Source organism: Pteronotus mesoamericanus, unplaced genomic scaffold, assembly GCF_021234165.1.
Source record: "Pteronotus mesoamericanus isolate MK-2021 breed Mesoamerican mustached bat unplaced genomic scaffold, CSHL_Meso_final scaffold_99, whole genome shotgun sequence".
NCBI classification, from domain to species: Eukaryota; Metazoa; Chordata; class Mammalia; order Chiroptera; family Mormoopidae; genus Pteronotus; species Pteronotus mesoamericanus.
Genome location: NW_026555330.1, coordinates 748060 through 761431, shown reverse-complemented (window position 1 = coordinate 761431; position 13372 = coordinate 748060). Strand labels below are relative to the sequence as shown.

General features: G+C 57.0%; 1 protein-coding gene across 1 annotated transcript in view; it reads left to right on the top strand.

Annotated features, from left to right (window-relative positions):
• The window catches only part of PHGDH (phosphoglycerate dehydrogenase), a 34524-nt gene extending 23355 nt beyond the window's left edge, over nt 1-11169 (top strand). Inside the window, exons 6-12 of the mRNA XM_054565010.1 lie at nt 2382-2514; nt 2893-3041; nt 4413-4565; nt 7610-7742; nt 8876-9006; nt 9948-10185; nt 10894-11169. Of these exons, the coding sequence (XP_054420985.1) occupies nt 2382-2514; nt 2893-3041; nt 4413-4565; nt 7610-7742; nt 8876-9006; nt 9948-10185; nt 10894-11048 (1092 nt within the window). The 3' untranslated portion in view covers nt 11049-11169. The remainder of the gene's footprint in view (nt 1-2381; nt 2515-2892; nt 3042-4412; nt 4566-7609; nt 7743-8875; nt 9007-9947; nt 10186-10893) is intronic.
• Nucleotides 11170-13372: the final 2203 nt, after the last annotated feature.

The window sequence follows — 13372 nt, the reverse complement described above, 5'->3', positions numbered from 1 at the left end:
TGAGAGCCTGGGGTCCATAGGGCTATGTGAACACGCTTCCTCAGGCTTGGCGTTGTGATCTCTGTTGGTGTCCCCTTTCCTTGTGAAAAAGTGCATCTGGATTAGAGATGAAGGGGCCATTGTTCCCGCCAGCCTCTGATCCCACGAACAAAGAAGGCTTGTGAGAATAACGGCAGACTCCCCTTTCCTCCTCAGATAGTTCATTCTCCCCACGAGAAGCGAGTGGTGGTCACCAGCTGGTGGTCCCGGAGGACACTGGGAGGCCACCTCCTTCCCCAAAAGCTCTGCTGGTGGCTGGGCCGGGGCCACTTGGCTTTCCTTCTTCCACAAGGTGATGAAAAACATGATCCAAAAGCTACACTTCATCCGTAACTATTTTCAGTTTCCTCTCCAGGAGCTCTGGATTCTATACAGCCTTCTTCATTGCCATTATTTTCTAAACTATAACTTTATTTCTGTAACTTCAAAAGAAATTGATAACCAGTAGGGAAGAGCTAAAAAGCATAGGAAAACTCAAAGTAGAAGAAAATGAATTGCAGCACCTAGAGATAACCACAGTTGAAGTGTTATTGTGCTTTCTGCTCTTTCTGTTCCTTTTTGTCTAACCCTAGGCCTGCTCTGAACATTCTCCTCTCGGGGTAAGGAAACTTTCTTTTCAAGGAACACTGAACTATTGAGAGTTAGAGCAGGAGGTGACTTTGAAACCATGCGTCTGGCTTCTTTACTTAGATTGAGGACCCAGGTCCAGAGGGCACTGACGTGAGCCTGGCCACAGTGACAATGGCTGAGGCGGGACCACGTCCGGGTCTCCTGGTTCAGAGTCCCACGTCTCTTGGGCCCTGCAGGCCTGCCCAGTATGGCTGTCCTGCCTTCTTGAGGACATCGATGCCTTGGAGATTCTCAGGGCCCCAACACCTCTTTCCCTCGAGCCGGCGTTGCGGACATGCGCCGAGCTCGTGGAGAGGGCTCTGGGATGGCCCCGGCGTAGGTCTTCGCTGTTGTAAGACGTAGATGCTTCGCACCTGGTTGCTGATGTGTACCAGCTGCTCATGTTGCCTTGGTAACCTTAACATTGCCCTTGCTCAGGGATGCGTGCCCGGCGGCCAAGCTGTTTCTGACATAGAAGAGATGTTTGCACCTCACCCGTTTTCTCAGGCGGGCTGCGGGCTGCCCCGTTCCACTCCAGAGTGGACACCAGGAGTGCTGGCCTGGAGTCAGTACTGGTTTGTGTCCCTCTTGCTATTTGTGTGACTTGGCTAAATCACCTAACCTCTCTGCCTTAGTTTCCTCATCTGTCAAATGGAGGAATAGCAGTCCCTGACCCATCAGGTATGAGTTAGAGGCATGCTCCTGACACACAGTAAATGCCGTGTACATGTTTGCCATTACTAGCTATCATTACACGTCCTTCCTTCCTTCCTCTGAGCTTTATCTTCTCCAACTTTGCTTCTTTCTTCCCATCACTAGTATGCGGTGACCTTTGGCCAATTTCAGGAGGCTGATGAAGTGTACACCCCAAGTTGCCTGCCTGTCCCCATCTGCCAGGAGTCAGCCTTCCTTCTCAGCAGCCTCAGGGAGGCCCCTCTGCTTGGTCCTCCCCAGACCAAGGTTCTCGCTGGGCCCTTTCTCACCCATGATGCCTTGATGTCTCACTTTTTTCCTCTGATGTCCCTGCTCCCCACTCCCATCAGCCCTGCCTTGTTGAAAGCATCCGTCCTTAGTCATTGATACCCTCCTGTGATGAATCACCACATTATGCCATCCAAGACTAGATATATCCTAAGCCTCACCAAAAGTAACTTCAGGAGAGGGGACCACTGTCTCCCTGTTGGTGGCAGCACGGGTACTTCACCCCCTTCCCCGATGGCGAGCCCTGGCTCACCTCTAACCCTGCTCTCCACCCCCTCCCTCCCTTCTCTCGCACTCTGTTCGACTAGCCGGGGCCCCTTCCTGTGTTCCCGCCCTGCGGGTCCTTCAGCTGCAGCCAGCCTCTCTCCTCCCTTTCCTGGCTGTGCCCCTTTCTGCTCCCCATGTGACCATCCACCCTCACATGGGCTCCCTGCTTTCTAAGAGCTTCTAAGTTCCACCTTGTCCTCGCCAAGCTGCTCTGCGTTGTGGTGTTGAATGTGCAGGCAGACACACCTCCCTCAGCTCTGGCCCTGCCCTGTCCCAGCCTGTAAGCCCGGCTGCCTCCAGCTCTGAGGTAGAAAGAAGAATAGTACCAACCCAGTTGTATTGTTGTGAGAAGTACACTGGTGTCTGCAAAAGGCTGACTCAGCATAGTGCTTGGTACATGGTAAATGCGAAGTGGTTGCCATTATTAATACTACAAATACCAGTAATGAATGATGACACTCCCTCTCTCTCGCGCTTATGACCAGACTGTAGGGTACGACCCCATCATTTCGCCAGAGGTCTCGGCCTCCTTCGGCGTTCAGCAGCTGCCCCTGGAGGAGATCTGGCCTCTCTGTGACTTCATCACTGTGCACACCCCTCTCCTGCCCTCCACGACAGGTAGGTGTGTCCCTACCTTGTGGTTTGTCCACAAAAGTCACAGACCAGACCCTGGTCTGTCAGCATCAGACAGGAGGGGGGAGCCCACAGGGAATACTCGGGTGTCTGGGGCAACGTGGGACCAGTGCCCAGTCACTTGCTAGGCCCCACTGGAAGCAGTAATAGCTCAGGGACTGACTTCTAGAGTGTTTCTAAACTGAGTCTGGCCCAGAGCATCTGACAAGGGGAGGTGAGCCCAGAGAGGCTCTAGTCCTGAAGCAAAGAGGCCTGTAGGGAAGAGCTGGGCAAGGAAGGGGGTCTGGAGCCGGAGCCAGGCACGTGGGGGCCTGGCTCCCTCATGGCACCGTCTCTGCAAGCAAGCTCTTCCCGCCCTCCCAGGCCTGCTGAACGACAGCACCTTCGGCCAATGCAAGAAGGGGGTGCGCGTGGTGAACTGTGCCCGCGGAGGGATCGTGGACGAGGGCGCTCTGCTGCGGGCCCTGCAATCTGGCCAGTGCGCGGGGGCTGCACTGGACGTGTTCACAGAAGTAAGTCTGGCGCCACGGGTGAGGGAAGGGGAGAGGCCTGGGCCCGGGGGCTCAGGGCGATGCAGAGGGCCTTCAGGTCGCCGTTTTTGGGGCCGCAGTAAATGGAAGAAACGGACTCATGTATGTCAAAAATAACACCTTTATGCTTGGAGGAGCCCTTGCAAAGTCTGATCCAGAGGCAGCCATGTTGTCTTCTGCAAAGCTTGAGTTTAAAAGAGGACCAGTCTCTGGTCTGTGCTCCTTAACTGCTGCATGGTTGACAACGTCAGAGCGGGCAGCAGCAAGTCGGTTCTGAGGTCGAGGACGTGGAGCAGGGAGGGGGTTTCATGCATGGGTTCGGGTCTCTGATGAAGTGAGTCCCATGCCTGGCCCACCCAGGGCCCCCTGGTTCTCCTTTCCCTTCGTCTCCCGGGGAGGGAAGGAAGCCCCTAATGCCTCCTCATCTACTCCCGGGCCCACCCTGCCCTCACGGCAGGCCAGCTGATGAAGGGTGCATGTCTGCTTGAATCTGGTTGCCTCTCTTAGACATCAGAGATCCAGGGGAAAGGGCATGGGCTTTGGGTGAGACAGTGGGCAAACATTTGCTGCACACGTATGAGCTGTGCGGCCTTGGCAAGGCCCCGGCCCTCTCAGCCCCCTCACTGTCTGTTCCCCGCCCAGGGCGCAGGCTGCATTGGGTTTGTGTTCTTGGTAACCTTTCTCAGCTGGATGGCCAGGTCCCTGACGGCAGGTGTGCCTGGCCGCCTCCCCAGCACAGAGCCTTCCCTGCTCTCCGGCTTCCTCGGGGCACTTGCTGCCGTGCCCCGGGACTCACAGGGTGATGTGGGAGCCAACAGAGCCCTGGCCTCAATGACCAGAAGAGGCCTAAGTAACATTCCCAAGGGCAATGCTTTGTGCTCAGCGAGCAGGAGGGTGGAGGGACCGGGTGGGCTGCCTGTCCTCGTGAGAACAGCTGTGTGGGGTGCCTGCAAAGAGCTTGACCGTAAGTGATGTAAGGATGGGAGGGCGTGGTTTCAGGAAAAAATAGGAACAGCAACAGTTACCCCTGCTTCAGAACCTCTAGCATTACAGGTGTATAATCTCCATGAGGCTGTTAATGAGGTAGGTGGTACTAACCCATTTTATAGACAGGGAAACTGAGGCTCACGGGGGCGGAGATTTGCCCAAAGGCACGTTCAGATGTGGTCCCCAGCTCTGTCCACAGCTTGCTGTGGTGGGACGGTGGGAAGCCAGTTACTGAGTCCAGTGACCGCCCTGACAAAATAAAAGTATGATAAAGGGTGACATCCCTCCCGCCTTGCTCCCCTCCAACTTCCCTCCTGCCCTGGGACAGTCTGTGGCAGCCAAGCAGAGGTGTCTCTTTCTGGGCAGGAGCCACCACGGGACCGAGCCTTGGTGGACCACGAGAACGTCATCAGCTGCCCCCACCTGGGCGCCAGCACCAGGGAGGCCCAGAGCCGCTGCGGGGAGGAGATCGCCGTCCAGTTCGTGGACATGGTGAAGGGGAAATCTCTGATGGGAGTTGTGAGTATCTCCAGGTGGGTGGGGCCTGTGGTCAGAGACAGGCGCGTCAGTCTCCGTGATGGGAATGGTGACAGCGGGGACGAGCCACGGCGTGGTGACCAGATTCTGCTCTGGGAGCTCGAGATAAGGGATTCCACTTGGGTCAGCCTCTGGGTGGGGAGGCTGGAGCTGGCCTGTCCCTCACCTTGATAGCCCAGGCCTGGCATCAGGGAGCCCAGCTCCGCCCTGATAGATTGCAGCCTCGTGCACAGATTGTAGTTCTTCCCAGGGCCCAGCATCTAGAGAAAGGCTCTTTTGTTCTCCACAGGCCTTGGGAACGAGGGAGTGTGGCTGGGGTGAGGGCTGGACGCCGCTGGGGGCGGGGCGAGCAATGGCTTGTGGAGAAAGCCCCGCGAGAGCAAGAGCAAGGGCAAGGGTGCTCTCACCTCGGAGACTCCTTTCATTGTGTCCATCCTAGGACCCTGGGTGGGGACTCACCCCCCCCAACGGCCCGCTCCTTCCTCCCAAGAAGAACCCCCCAAATCATGCCTGATGTCCCTACTTCCGGTCTTTGTTCACATGGGGCCCTTCCTGGCCTGCGTTTCCCCTGCAAGCCTACCCTGGCTTGTACCACTAGTCCTGTCTCATTCAGTCTTTGCATGTTCCTTAAGCTCCAGTGGCTGCCAGGCACTGTCCTCGCCCTGGGGACACAGAGCTGAGTAAGGAAGGCACAGCTCCCCTTCAGGGGGCTTACCACCCCTTCACAAAGACTTGCTTGGCCTCCCCAGCTCCATCTCAGTCCTTGAGCAACCAGCCACATCCTCTCCTGTCACTAAGATTTCACGAGTTTATATCCTTCTCTTTAACTAAATTCTGAGGTCCATGAGGACTTAAAAAAAAAGTAGGCTTCTCTGCAGCTGACTGTGGCTCTCTGCCCAGAGCGTTTAATCAATACCCTAAGGTTAGAGCAAGTGAGAGTGGGGTGGCGGGCACAGGCCGCACCCCTCCTGGCTGACCCTCATGCGGGGATTTTCCCTGAGAGGACAGAACTGTGGTGGGAGAGGCGCAGGCCACTGGGTTCAGCCCCACCAGCCCTGGGTGGGTGGCCCCGCTCTGAGGGCCACCCTGGCCTCCATGTCCCGAGAAAGTAAGGGGACCAGCTGATGCCCTGCAGGGGGACCCCTCAGAGCCAGCTGTCACACGTGCAACGGGCCACCCTGTGGCGGCCACAGGACGCTCATCCTGCCTGTGTCTTTTGGCTCCTTAGGATGGAGCACACTTTCTCACTAATGATGCACAACCAAGGCCTCTGAGCAGGTCTGTGCCTCCCGTGTGGTGCCGATCGGTTCCCAGGCTGAGGTTCGGGCCGTGACCACTGCCAGCCAGCGTGGGCTTGGCGTTTCCCCTTCAGCCGTATCCCAGGCAGGTGTCTGCCCTCAATGTTGCGGCCCCTGGGAGTTAGTCACACTGTCATTAGGTAGCGATGGCATTTCAGGCCTGTTTGGGAAGGGGACTGACTCCTTAACACCTGCTCCATCATAGAGAACCACAAAATGGTCCCATCTTAAGAGGTAAAAATCCCTTGGTCAAAATAGTTAAAATTGGGCAAATTTAACTCTCCACTTAAAGCAGCTGATGGCCCTTAGGGTAGGCATTTGGAAATAAAGATATTTTTGTCACGAAGGAACTCTGTCTCCCGAATTCTTCACTTTGTCCTCTTCAGTTCAGTTCTGTTCCATCCGGAGACACTGACTAACGTTAGGGTTAGGTTGGTGTCCAAAGGCACCCGACTTCCTGGAGCCCTCCTGCTCGCCTTCTAGAAAACACTGAGTCTCCTTTGTGTTGGGCAGACCTGCAGGAGCATGCCCGGAGCTGGGGTCTGCGGGTGCTGCACAGAGCTCAGAATCCAGATAGGGTGCCTGCTTCTGGAAGCTTTTTAGTTGCGTACCTTTCCTCCACCTACCACAGACTCCCAAGCCACCCAGCTGTTTTGTGACGCTTTGGCTCTGCTCCCAGCAGCTGGCCTTCTCTTATCCCACCTCCTGGCTCCCTGCTACTCTTTCCTGGGTGCCCTGGAGAGGAGCCAGGGGAGCCCTGGGTGGGGAAGCCCTCACCAGGCCGCCGCCCACACAGCAGGGTCTGCTGGGAAGCCCCGCCTTCTCGGTCATTTCCAGCATCATGATGCCGTCTTCTCATTCTCTGCCAGTTACAGCTTTATGAAAACAAGAATACAAGTTTCCATGTTTTCTGTTCCTTTCATCTTGTAATAGCCTGTTGGATTTCTGTCAAACTCAGGTTTCTAATTAAATCCTTCTGAGAGGGTTCTTTTTACAAATTGTCTCACAAAAGTGGCCACTGCTTAACTCTGAGCCAGAGCCTCTCGAACCACAAAATGTGATAGAAATTTTGATCCAGGATAAGCTGGCTTTGTTATCAAAGCCCCAGTGGCGGTCCAGCTGGCCAGACCCCAGACTCAGAGCTTTAGAAGGATATGTGGCTTCCACCTCTTTCAACTGCCCACATGCCTGTGGTGGGCTTCACAGGGGTCCATATTTGAAGAACAATGGAATTTTCAAAAACATAGCAATCCGTCCAGCTTTATAAATTGTGTTAATTTGGTCAAAGAGTTTAACGGCAATGTAAATACTTTTTTTTTTTTAATCAAGTTACAAAGTGAACAAGAGGAAGGCATGTTAGGAATGCCACCCAAAGAAACCTACCACTCTGTGTCCAAGTGACCTGTGACTCCCAGACGTTTTGTGTCCAGACACTTCCCCTGCCCAGGAGAAACTGGTCTCCCGTGGAGGGCATGGGGCTGGCTCCGTTCAGGGAGGGGGAGATGCCTCCCTAATCCCCACCCCCTTCTGGCAATTCGGAGTGGTCTTGGCCTGGCTCTCCTCTGCCATGGGGACAAGTGGTGATCTTGTTGTTGGCTGGAAGATCACTGCTTGGGAATGGAGGCTGTCGGAGCCCAGGCACCGAAAGCCAGCAACGGACCTTGTTTGGACAGGTGCGCCCTGTCCCGCCTCTTCCTAACCTCAGCCCTACTCCCTGACTCTCTGCAGGTAAATGCCCAGGCCCTTACCAGTGCCTTCTCTCCACACACCAAGCCTTGGATTGGCCTGGCAGAGGCTCTGGGGACACTGATGCGAGCCTGGGCTGGGTCCCCCAAAGGGACCATCCAGGTGGTAACACATGGTGAGTCAGGGCGGCGGGGGGCGGGGAAGCGTGCGGATTCCGCTCTCCACTAGGTCTGCCCGCTGCAGGTCAGACCGAGGGACTCGGAGTGGCCCTGGTCTTGGGGCTCCATGTCCCACCTTCTGGGTGTGACTCACTTGCTACTGAGTGGAGACAGAAGAGGAGGGGGAGCTAAAATCACTGGGAAATGTACTTAATTTTCACAAATCATGTTTGTGTAGTATTTTAAAGATGTACGTGTTTGGAGTGTAAGGAGGAGACAGAGTTCCCTCGGGAGGGGCGGTAGGGTTGGTGGCGGGAGGTCTGGGTTAAAGGAGTCCCGGGTTTGATTCTGGTTTTGACTCTGTCACTTACCGGCTACGTGACATTCCTGTCTCCGAGCCGTGAGCTCTTCGTGTGTGAAGTGAGAGTCAGGGCGGGTGTGCCGGACGAGGTGGTGGGGACACTGTGCTCTGTGTCAGACTGAGATGGGCCCTGGGACTCGCCGAGGGCCTTGGGCATTTGCTCAGCCGTGGCTTGGGGACAGGACAGCGCCCCCTGTTGGCCCATCGGTGACTGAACAGGCTGCAGCCACCTGTGCCACGGGTCCAGCCCTCTGCAGGTGTTCTCGAGAGGTTCTGGCCCCTTAAATCTTGCAGGGGCTTGTCCCCCATTGGTGGCTGGGCCCTTACTCTCTCGGGGAGAGACTGGAGTTGGACAAGGAGGCCCTGAGCAAGGCCCCAGAGGCAGCACGACAGGGAATTCGGCCACACTTGCTTCGGTTGCCCCTTCCTTCCCTTTCCTGAGGCTACCAGTGTGCAAGGGCCAGGCAGGGATGGGAGCAATACATTTTTCAAGTGTCCCTTCGGACGATGACAGGGCGGCCGGGGGCCAGGCCATGGCAGTGTGTGAGGGCACGGACTTGGGCTGAGTTTTGGGGCAGGGTTTTTTAGACTGGTTGAGAGTGGCCTGGGCAGGCCTGCTGACCCACCGTGTCCCCACCCCCAGGAAGCAGGACTGCCCAGGCAGGCGGAATCGGGCCCCGAGCCGTACAGTGAGGAGCCCGGGACCCAAAGCTGGGTGCCGGGCTCTCCCGCCCCTCCCGTGTTGCTCAGCAAACGGGGACCTTATGGTGGCTTCTCTTCGGTCCCCAGGAACACCCCTGAAGAATGCTGGGAACTGCCTAAGTCCTGCAGTCATTGTCGGCCTCCTGAAAGATGCTTCCAACCAGGCGGACGTGAACTTGGTGAACGCCAAGCTGCTGGTGAAGGATGCCGGCCTCAATGTGGGTGCCCAGCTGCCCTCCCCGCCCACCCCGTCGGCACTGCCTTTCTCCCGCCCTGGGTGCCCCCTCAGGGCTCCCTCCCAGCCCTGCTCAGTGAGTGGGGGCCCCGGGGGCCTTGGACGCTGCCTACCGAAGAGAGGCAGCCTAAGTTACGTCTTCGTCAGCAGAGTGGGGCTGCCGCCTGGCTGCGAGCGTGGCTGTGCGTGAACGAATAGTTTGTGTGAAAGTGCTGTGTGTATACCTGCTCTGTGACAGCACCTCTACTGCACAGCCAAGAAAACGGAGCAGCCGGGCTGCGTCAGCCCAGAGGCGGGAGTGAGCCCAGCACGCTCAGCCTCAGATGCCGTCCAGGCTCCGTTCACCATGGAACCCGGTTTCCGGCTTTGTTTGCAAACTCCTTGGGAGCTCTCAATACACCCTCTTAGCCTCTGCTGCCCCCATGGCTTTTCTTTGGCATCTTTCCCTCTGGTTCCTTTGTAGATCAAAGTCTGTGTTTCTCAGCCAGTGGGAGCTGGCAGAAGCAGTGGGAAGTGGGGCTCTCATAACCCCCCTCTCCACCCCTACATCCCAGTCAGGACACTGGTTCTATGCAGGAAGCAGTGAGCAGGAGGAGCCAGGCTGGGTCACCCTCCATGCAGACCTGTTAACACAGGTCCTCACAGCCATGCCTCTCACCCCCTTCCCTTGTTCCCACCCCTCCCCTCCAAGGCGTTGCCTGTACCTGACAGGCCCAGCCTTCCCTTGTGGGGCCCAGGCTGCACTGCGCCAGGAACCTGCTGGTCAGAGGCTCAGGGCGTAGCCCATCTGCCCTCTTTCCCTGCCCTCATTTGCTGGCCGCGTTGGCCCAGCCGAAGGCCTACAAATCGGCCACGGGACCAAGGGAGAGGGTGGGCACGATGCAGCCAAGAGACGTAACTGTGTCTCCTGCCCTCTCTCTGCAGGTTATCACCTCCCATAACCCTGCTGCGCCGGGAGAGCAAGGCTGCGGGGAATGCCTCCTGACCGTGGCCCTGGCAGGTGCCCCCTACCAGGCTGTGGGTTTGGTCCAGGGCACCACACCCGTGCTGCAGGCACTCAACGGGGCTGTCTTCAGACCAGAAGTGCCTCTCCGCAGGGGCCTGCCCCTGCTCCTGTTCCGCGCCCAGCCCTCCAACCCTGCACTGCTGCCTACCATGATTGGTGAGGAGGGGCCTGTGGGGTAGGGGGTGTCCTGTCCTGGTTTGGGTCCCGCAGACCTTTACCTCTGTCAGCTACTGCCCAGCCTCAGGGCGTCTCTGGATCTGCAGGAGACAGAGGGTCTGTCATGCCACTTTCCAGAACACTGGGAAGCAGACACGGAGTTCAGAGGGGAGTGCTCTACCGGAGGTTGCAAGGCAGGGCGGTCGCAGGGCAGTGTGGCAGGGGTCGGACCGCAGGGCGCCTATTCACGGGGCCGTTCACCATGTGAAGCGCAATGTGGGCCCGCTCATGGGGCCACATCCCAGGGGCTCAGAGCCGTGGAGGGCAGGTTTCCTTCTCCTGACACAGCAAGCCTGCCGGGCCCGCCTCCAGCCGCCGGGAGCCGCAGAGCACGCCCTGGCAGAGCGTGCCCTCACAGGGCCCAGTCTCCCCATCTTGCCCGCGGCCCAGAGGCGCTTTCCCCTGCTCTTCTTGCTCACTGTGGAGTGGATAAGGCTGGCAGCCGGCAGCCAGGCCGTGGCTCTGGCTTTGCGGCGCCCCCAGCCTCCCTGCCCCGCCCGGTGGTCAGGACAGCGAGGGCCGCTCCCTCAGCGCCCTGATCCTGAGGCCGTCGCCCTCCCACTGCGGCTTTGGTCGTGGCCCTCAGGCTCCCAGCCTCTGGCTGCTCCTCCCCCGCGCCCCGTGCCAACCAGGGGTTTTTCTTCCCAGGGCTCCTGGCAGAGGCGGACGTGCAGCTGGTGTCCTACCAGACCTCGGTGGTGTCAGATGGGGAGACCTGGCACGTCATGGGCATCTCCTCCCTGCTGCCCAGCCTGGACGCCTGGAAGCAGCACGTGACCGAGGCCTTCCAGTTCCACTTCTAACCTCGGGACTCACGGGCCCAGCCTCGGGGGCTTTGTGATCAGCAGTGGGAGATCACATGCCTGGGGCTGGCACTGCTCCTGTGCCGTGACCCCTGTAGCACAACAATAACCACCTAATAAACCCAATCTCCTCGTCTCTGGTTGTCATTATCTGCAAGAGCCACTAGAAGGCGCCCACGGGCAGCCACAGGTTGGCTTCGGTGGCAGGAGGCTGGGGTGTGGGGCAGGAGGCTGGGGTGTGGGGCAGAGGACGTGGATGCGCAAACTTCAGGCGCAGGTGCGGCACTCTGAAGATCTCCCTCCTGCCTCCAGGGCTTCAGATCCTTCAGTCGGGGACTGCGCACGCGCGCTGACAAATAGGTGATTTGCCTAAGAGGAGCATTAGCCCCCAGGCTTCAGTAGAAGTCACCTGGCGGGAGGGGCGGGGCACGAGAACTGTGGAGCCCCGTGGAGGGAGTATTTCAGGGGAGGGCGGCTTCTCTGAGACCTTTGAGAGGACTTATAAGGGGAAGGAAGAGTGAGTGAGATGTGGAGCATGAGAAGATCAGGCGAGTTTACAAAGCCAGCTCCGTGTGGGTTCGAGAGTATATCACGACGTTTTTTTTAAAGCTGATTTTCATGAAGCAGAGAAGGGTGCTCCCTGATCCTAGGGATTTCACCTTTTGAGGGATTTTCCCTGTTCGCAGAGGATGATGCACCTCTACCTCGGGCCTAGCAGGTTCTGTTTTTGAGGCTTCTGCCCAGGTTTAATGCCTGGCACAGGGCATCCAGTTGGTAATGACAGGGCCACCGCACCACGGGGGCCGCCTCCGTGCTGTGGTTGGGCTAAAGGTTGGCAGGCAGGACGCCGGGCTGGCGTCTGCAGAGAGCTCAGCGGACTGGCATGTGGACACCTTGCTGTAGCAGGCCCGGAAGGCAGTGGGCCTGGATGAGACCAGCAAGGTTGGCCTTGAGCAGCTCTGACTTTCAACGCAGTGTTTGAGGGAAGGACCAGCGGCCGTGGATGAGCCTTGTTTTTTTCATTCCTGTGCCTTTGAGTAGATAAGCAGATCTCAGTCTTTTACAGAGAACTTACATTAAAGAGCCTTCGCCTTGACCCTCTCATAATATTCAGACAGGTCTGGATGGGGTATCCTGACTATCAGACAACTTGTGCCCTCCTACTGAAGAGAGGTCTGTGCACTGCGTGGTGTCTGGTGCGGGGGTCCCTTGAGCCCACTGAGAACTGAAAAAAACAGGCAGAGATAAATGACATTAAAAATTGAGCTCAGTTTTCAGCCTCTCAGCCTTTTCTCTCAAAATTCCCTAGACAAAACCAAATTCTGTGCTGAGGTGTCCAGACAATTCTAGGAACCCAAACTGAGCATTCCACACTACCCTGTTGGACATGAGTGGCATGTCAAGGCATGGGGCAGCTTCACGGCATTGTCCTGCTCAGTGAGTGTCCGCGTAAACTCCCGAATTTAAAAAGGCAAGATTAATTTAAAAACCCACCTGATGCCCCACAGAGAGTGCCGTTTACTCCCCTGCGTTACTCTGGTTTCCGGCATCTCTGTACCACCTGACTTCAGAGTGGAATTTCAGTCTTGTGGATCTTGGCCGGGAAGACCCACCGCCAGAAGGTTCTCATAAGCTCAGTGATGGAGGCAGTAAATACTGGAACATGAGGGAACTGGCCTCAGGATTCTGGAACGCTGAGATTTCAGAAACGTGTGTGTGTGTGTGTGTGGAGTACATGTGTTCAGTGTGCCTCCTGGAGACCTGAGGCTGCCTCGCGGTCAGTGGGCTGGGTGGACCATTCTTCACGGCTGTTTTACTATAACACACCATGTACTCTTGCATGGGAAGAATACAACATGGCTCCGTGTCCTCTTCTAGTAATCACTTCCTCCTTCCTGCCCTGGGTCCCCTGGCTGATTTTTTGCCCACACTGGGAAGCTCTTTATCTGCGTGACATCAGCTGTCCTCAGAGTGAAATGGCAACAGGGCGATTGGAAAATCATTTCCTCTTGTGTTGACCTTACACAGGGAGAGAGAGCTTTGTTCAGAACCAGCAGGAGTCGAAGGATCCCAGAGCGACGAGAGGAAGGCCTAGGGCTCAGTGTCAAAGTCCGTGAAGAAGGGGCGTTGAAGGAAGTGGGAACCTCTCTCTGTGTCATGGTGGCAATGACCGGTGTCATCCTGAGCGCCCTGAGTTGAACCAGGGCTGATTTCCAGCAGGCGTGCAGAACTATGGGCAGCATCCATTCCACCGGTCAGCACCCTGATACCCTCACTGTTAAATATGTTTAACATCAACCCCGCGCTTTGTCCACGTGGCTGCT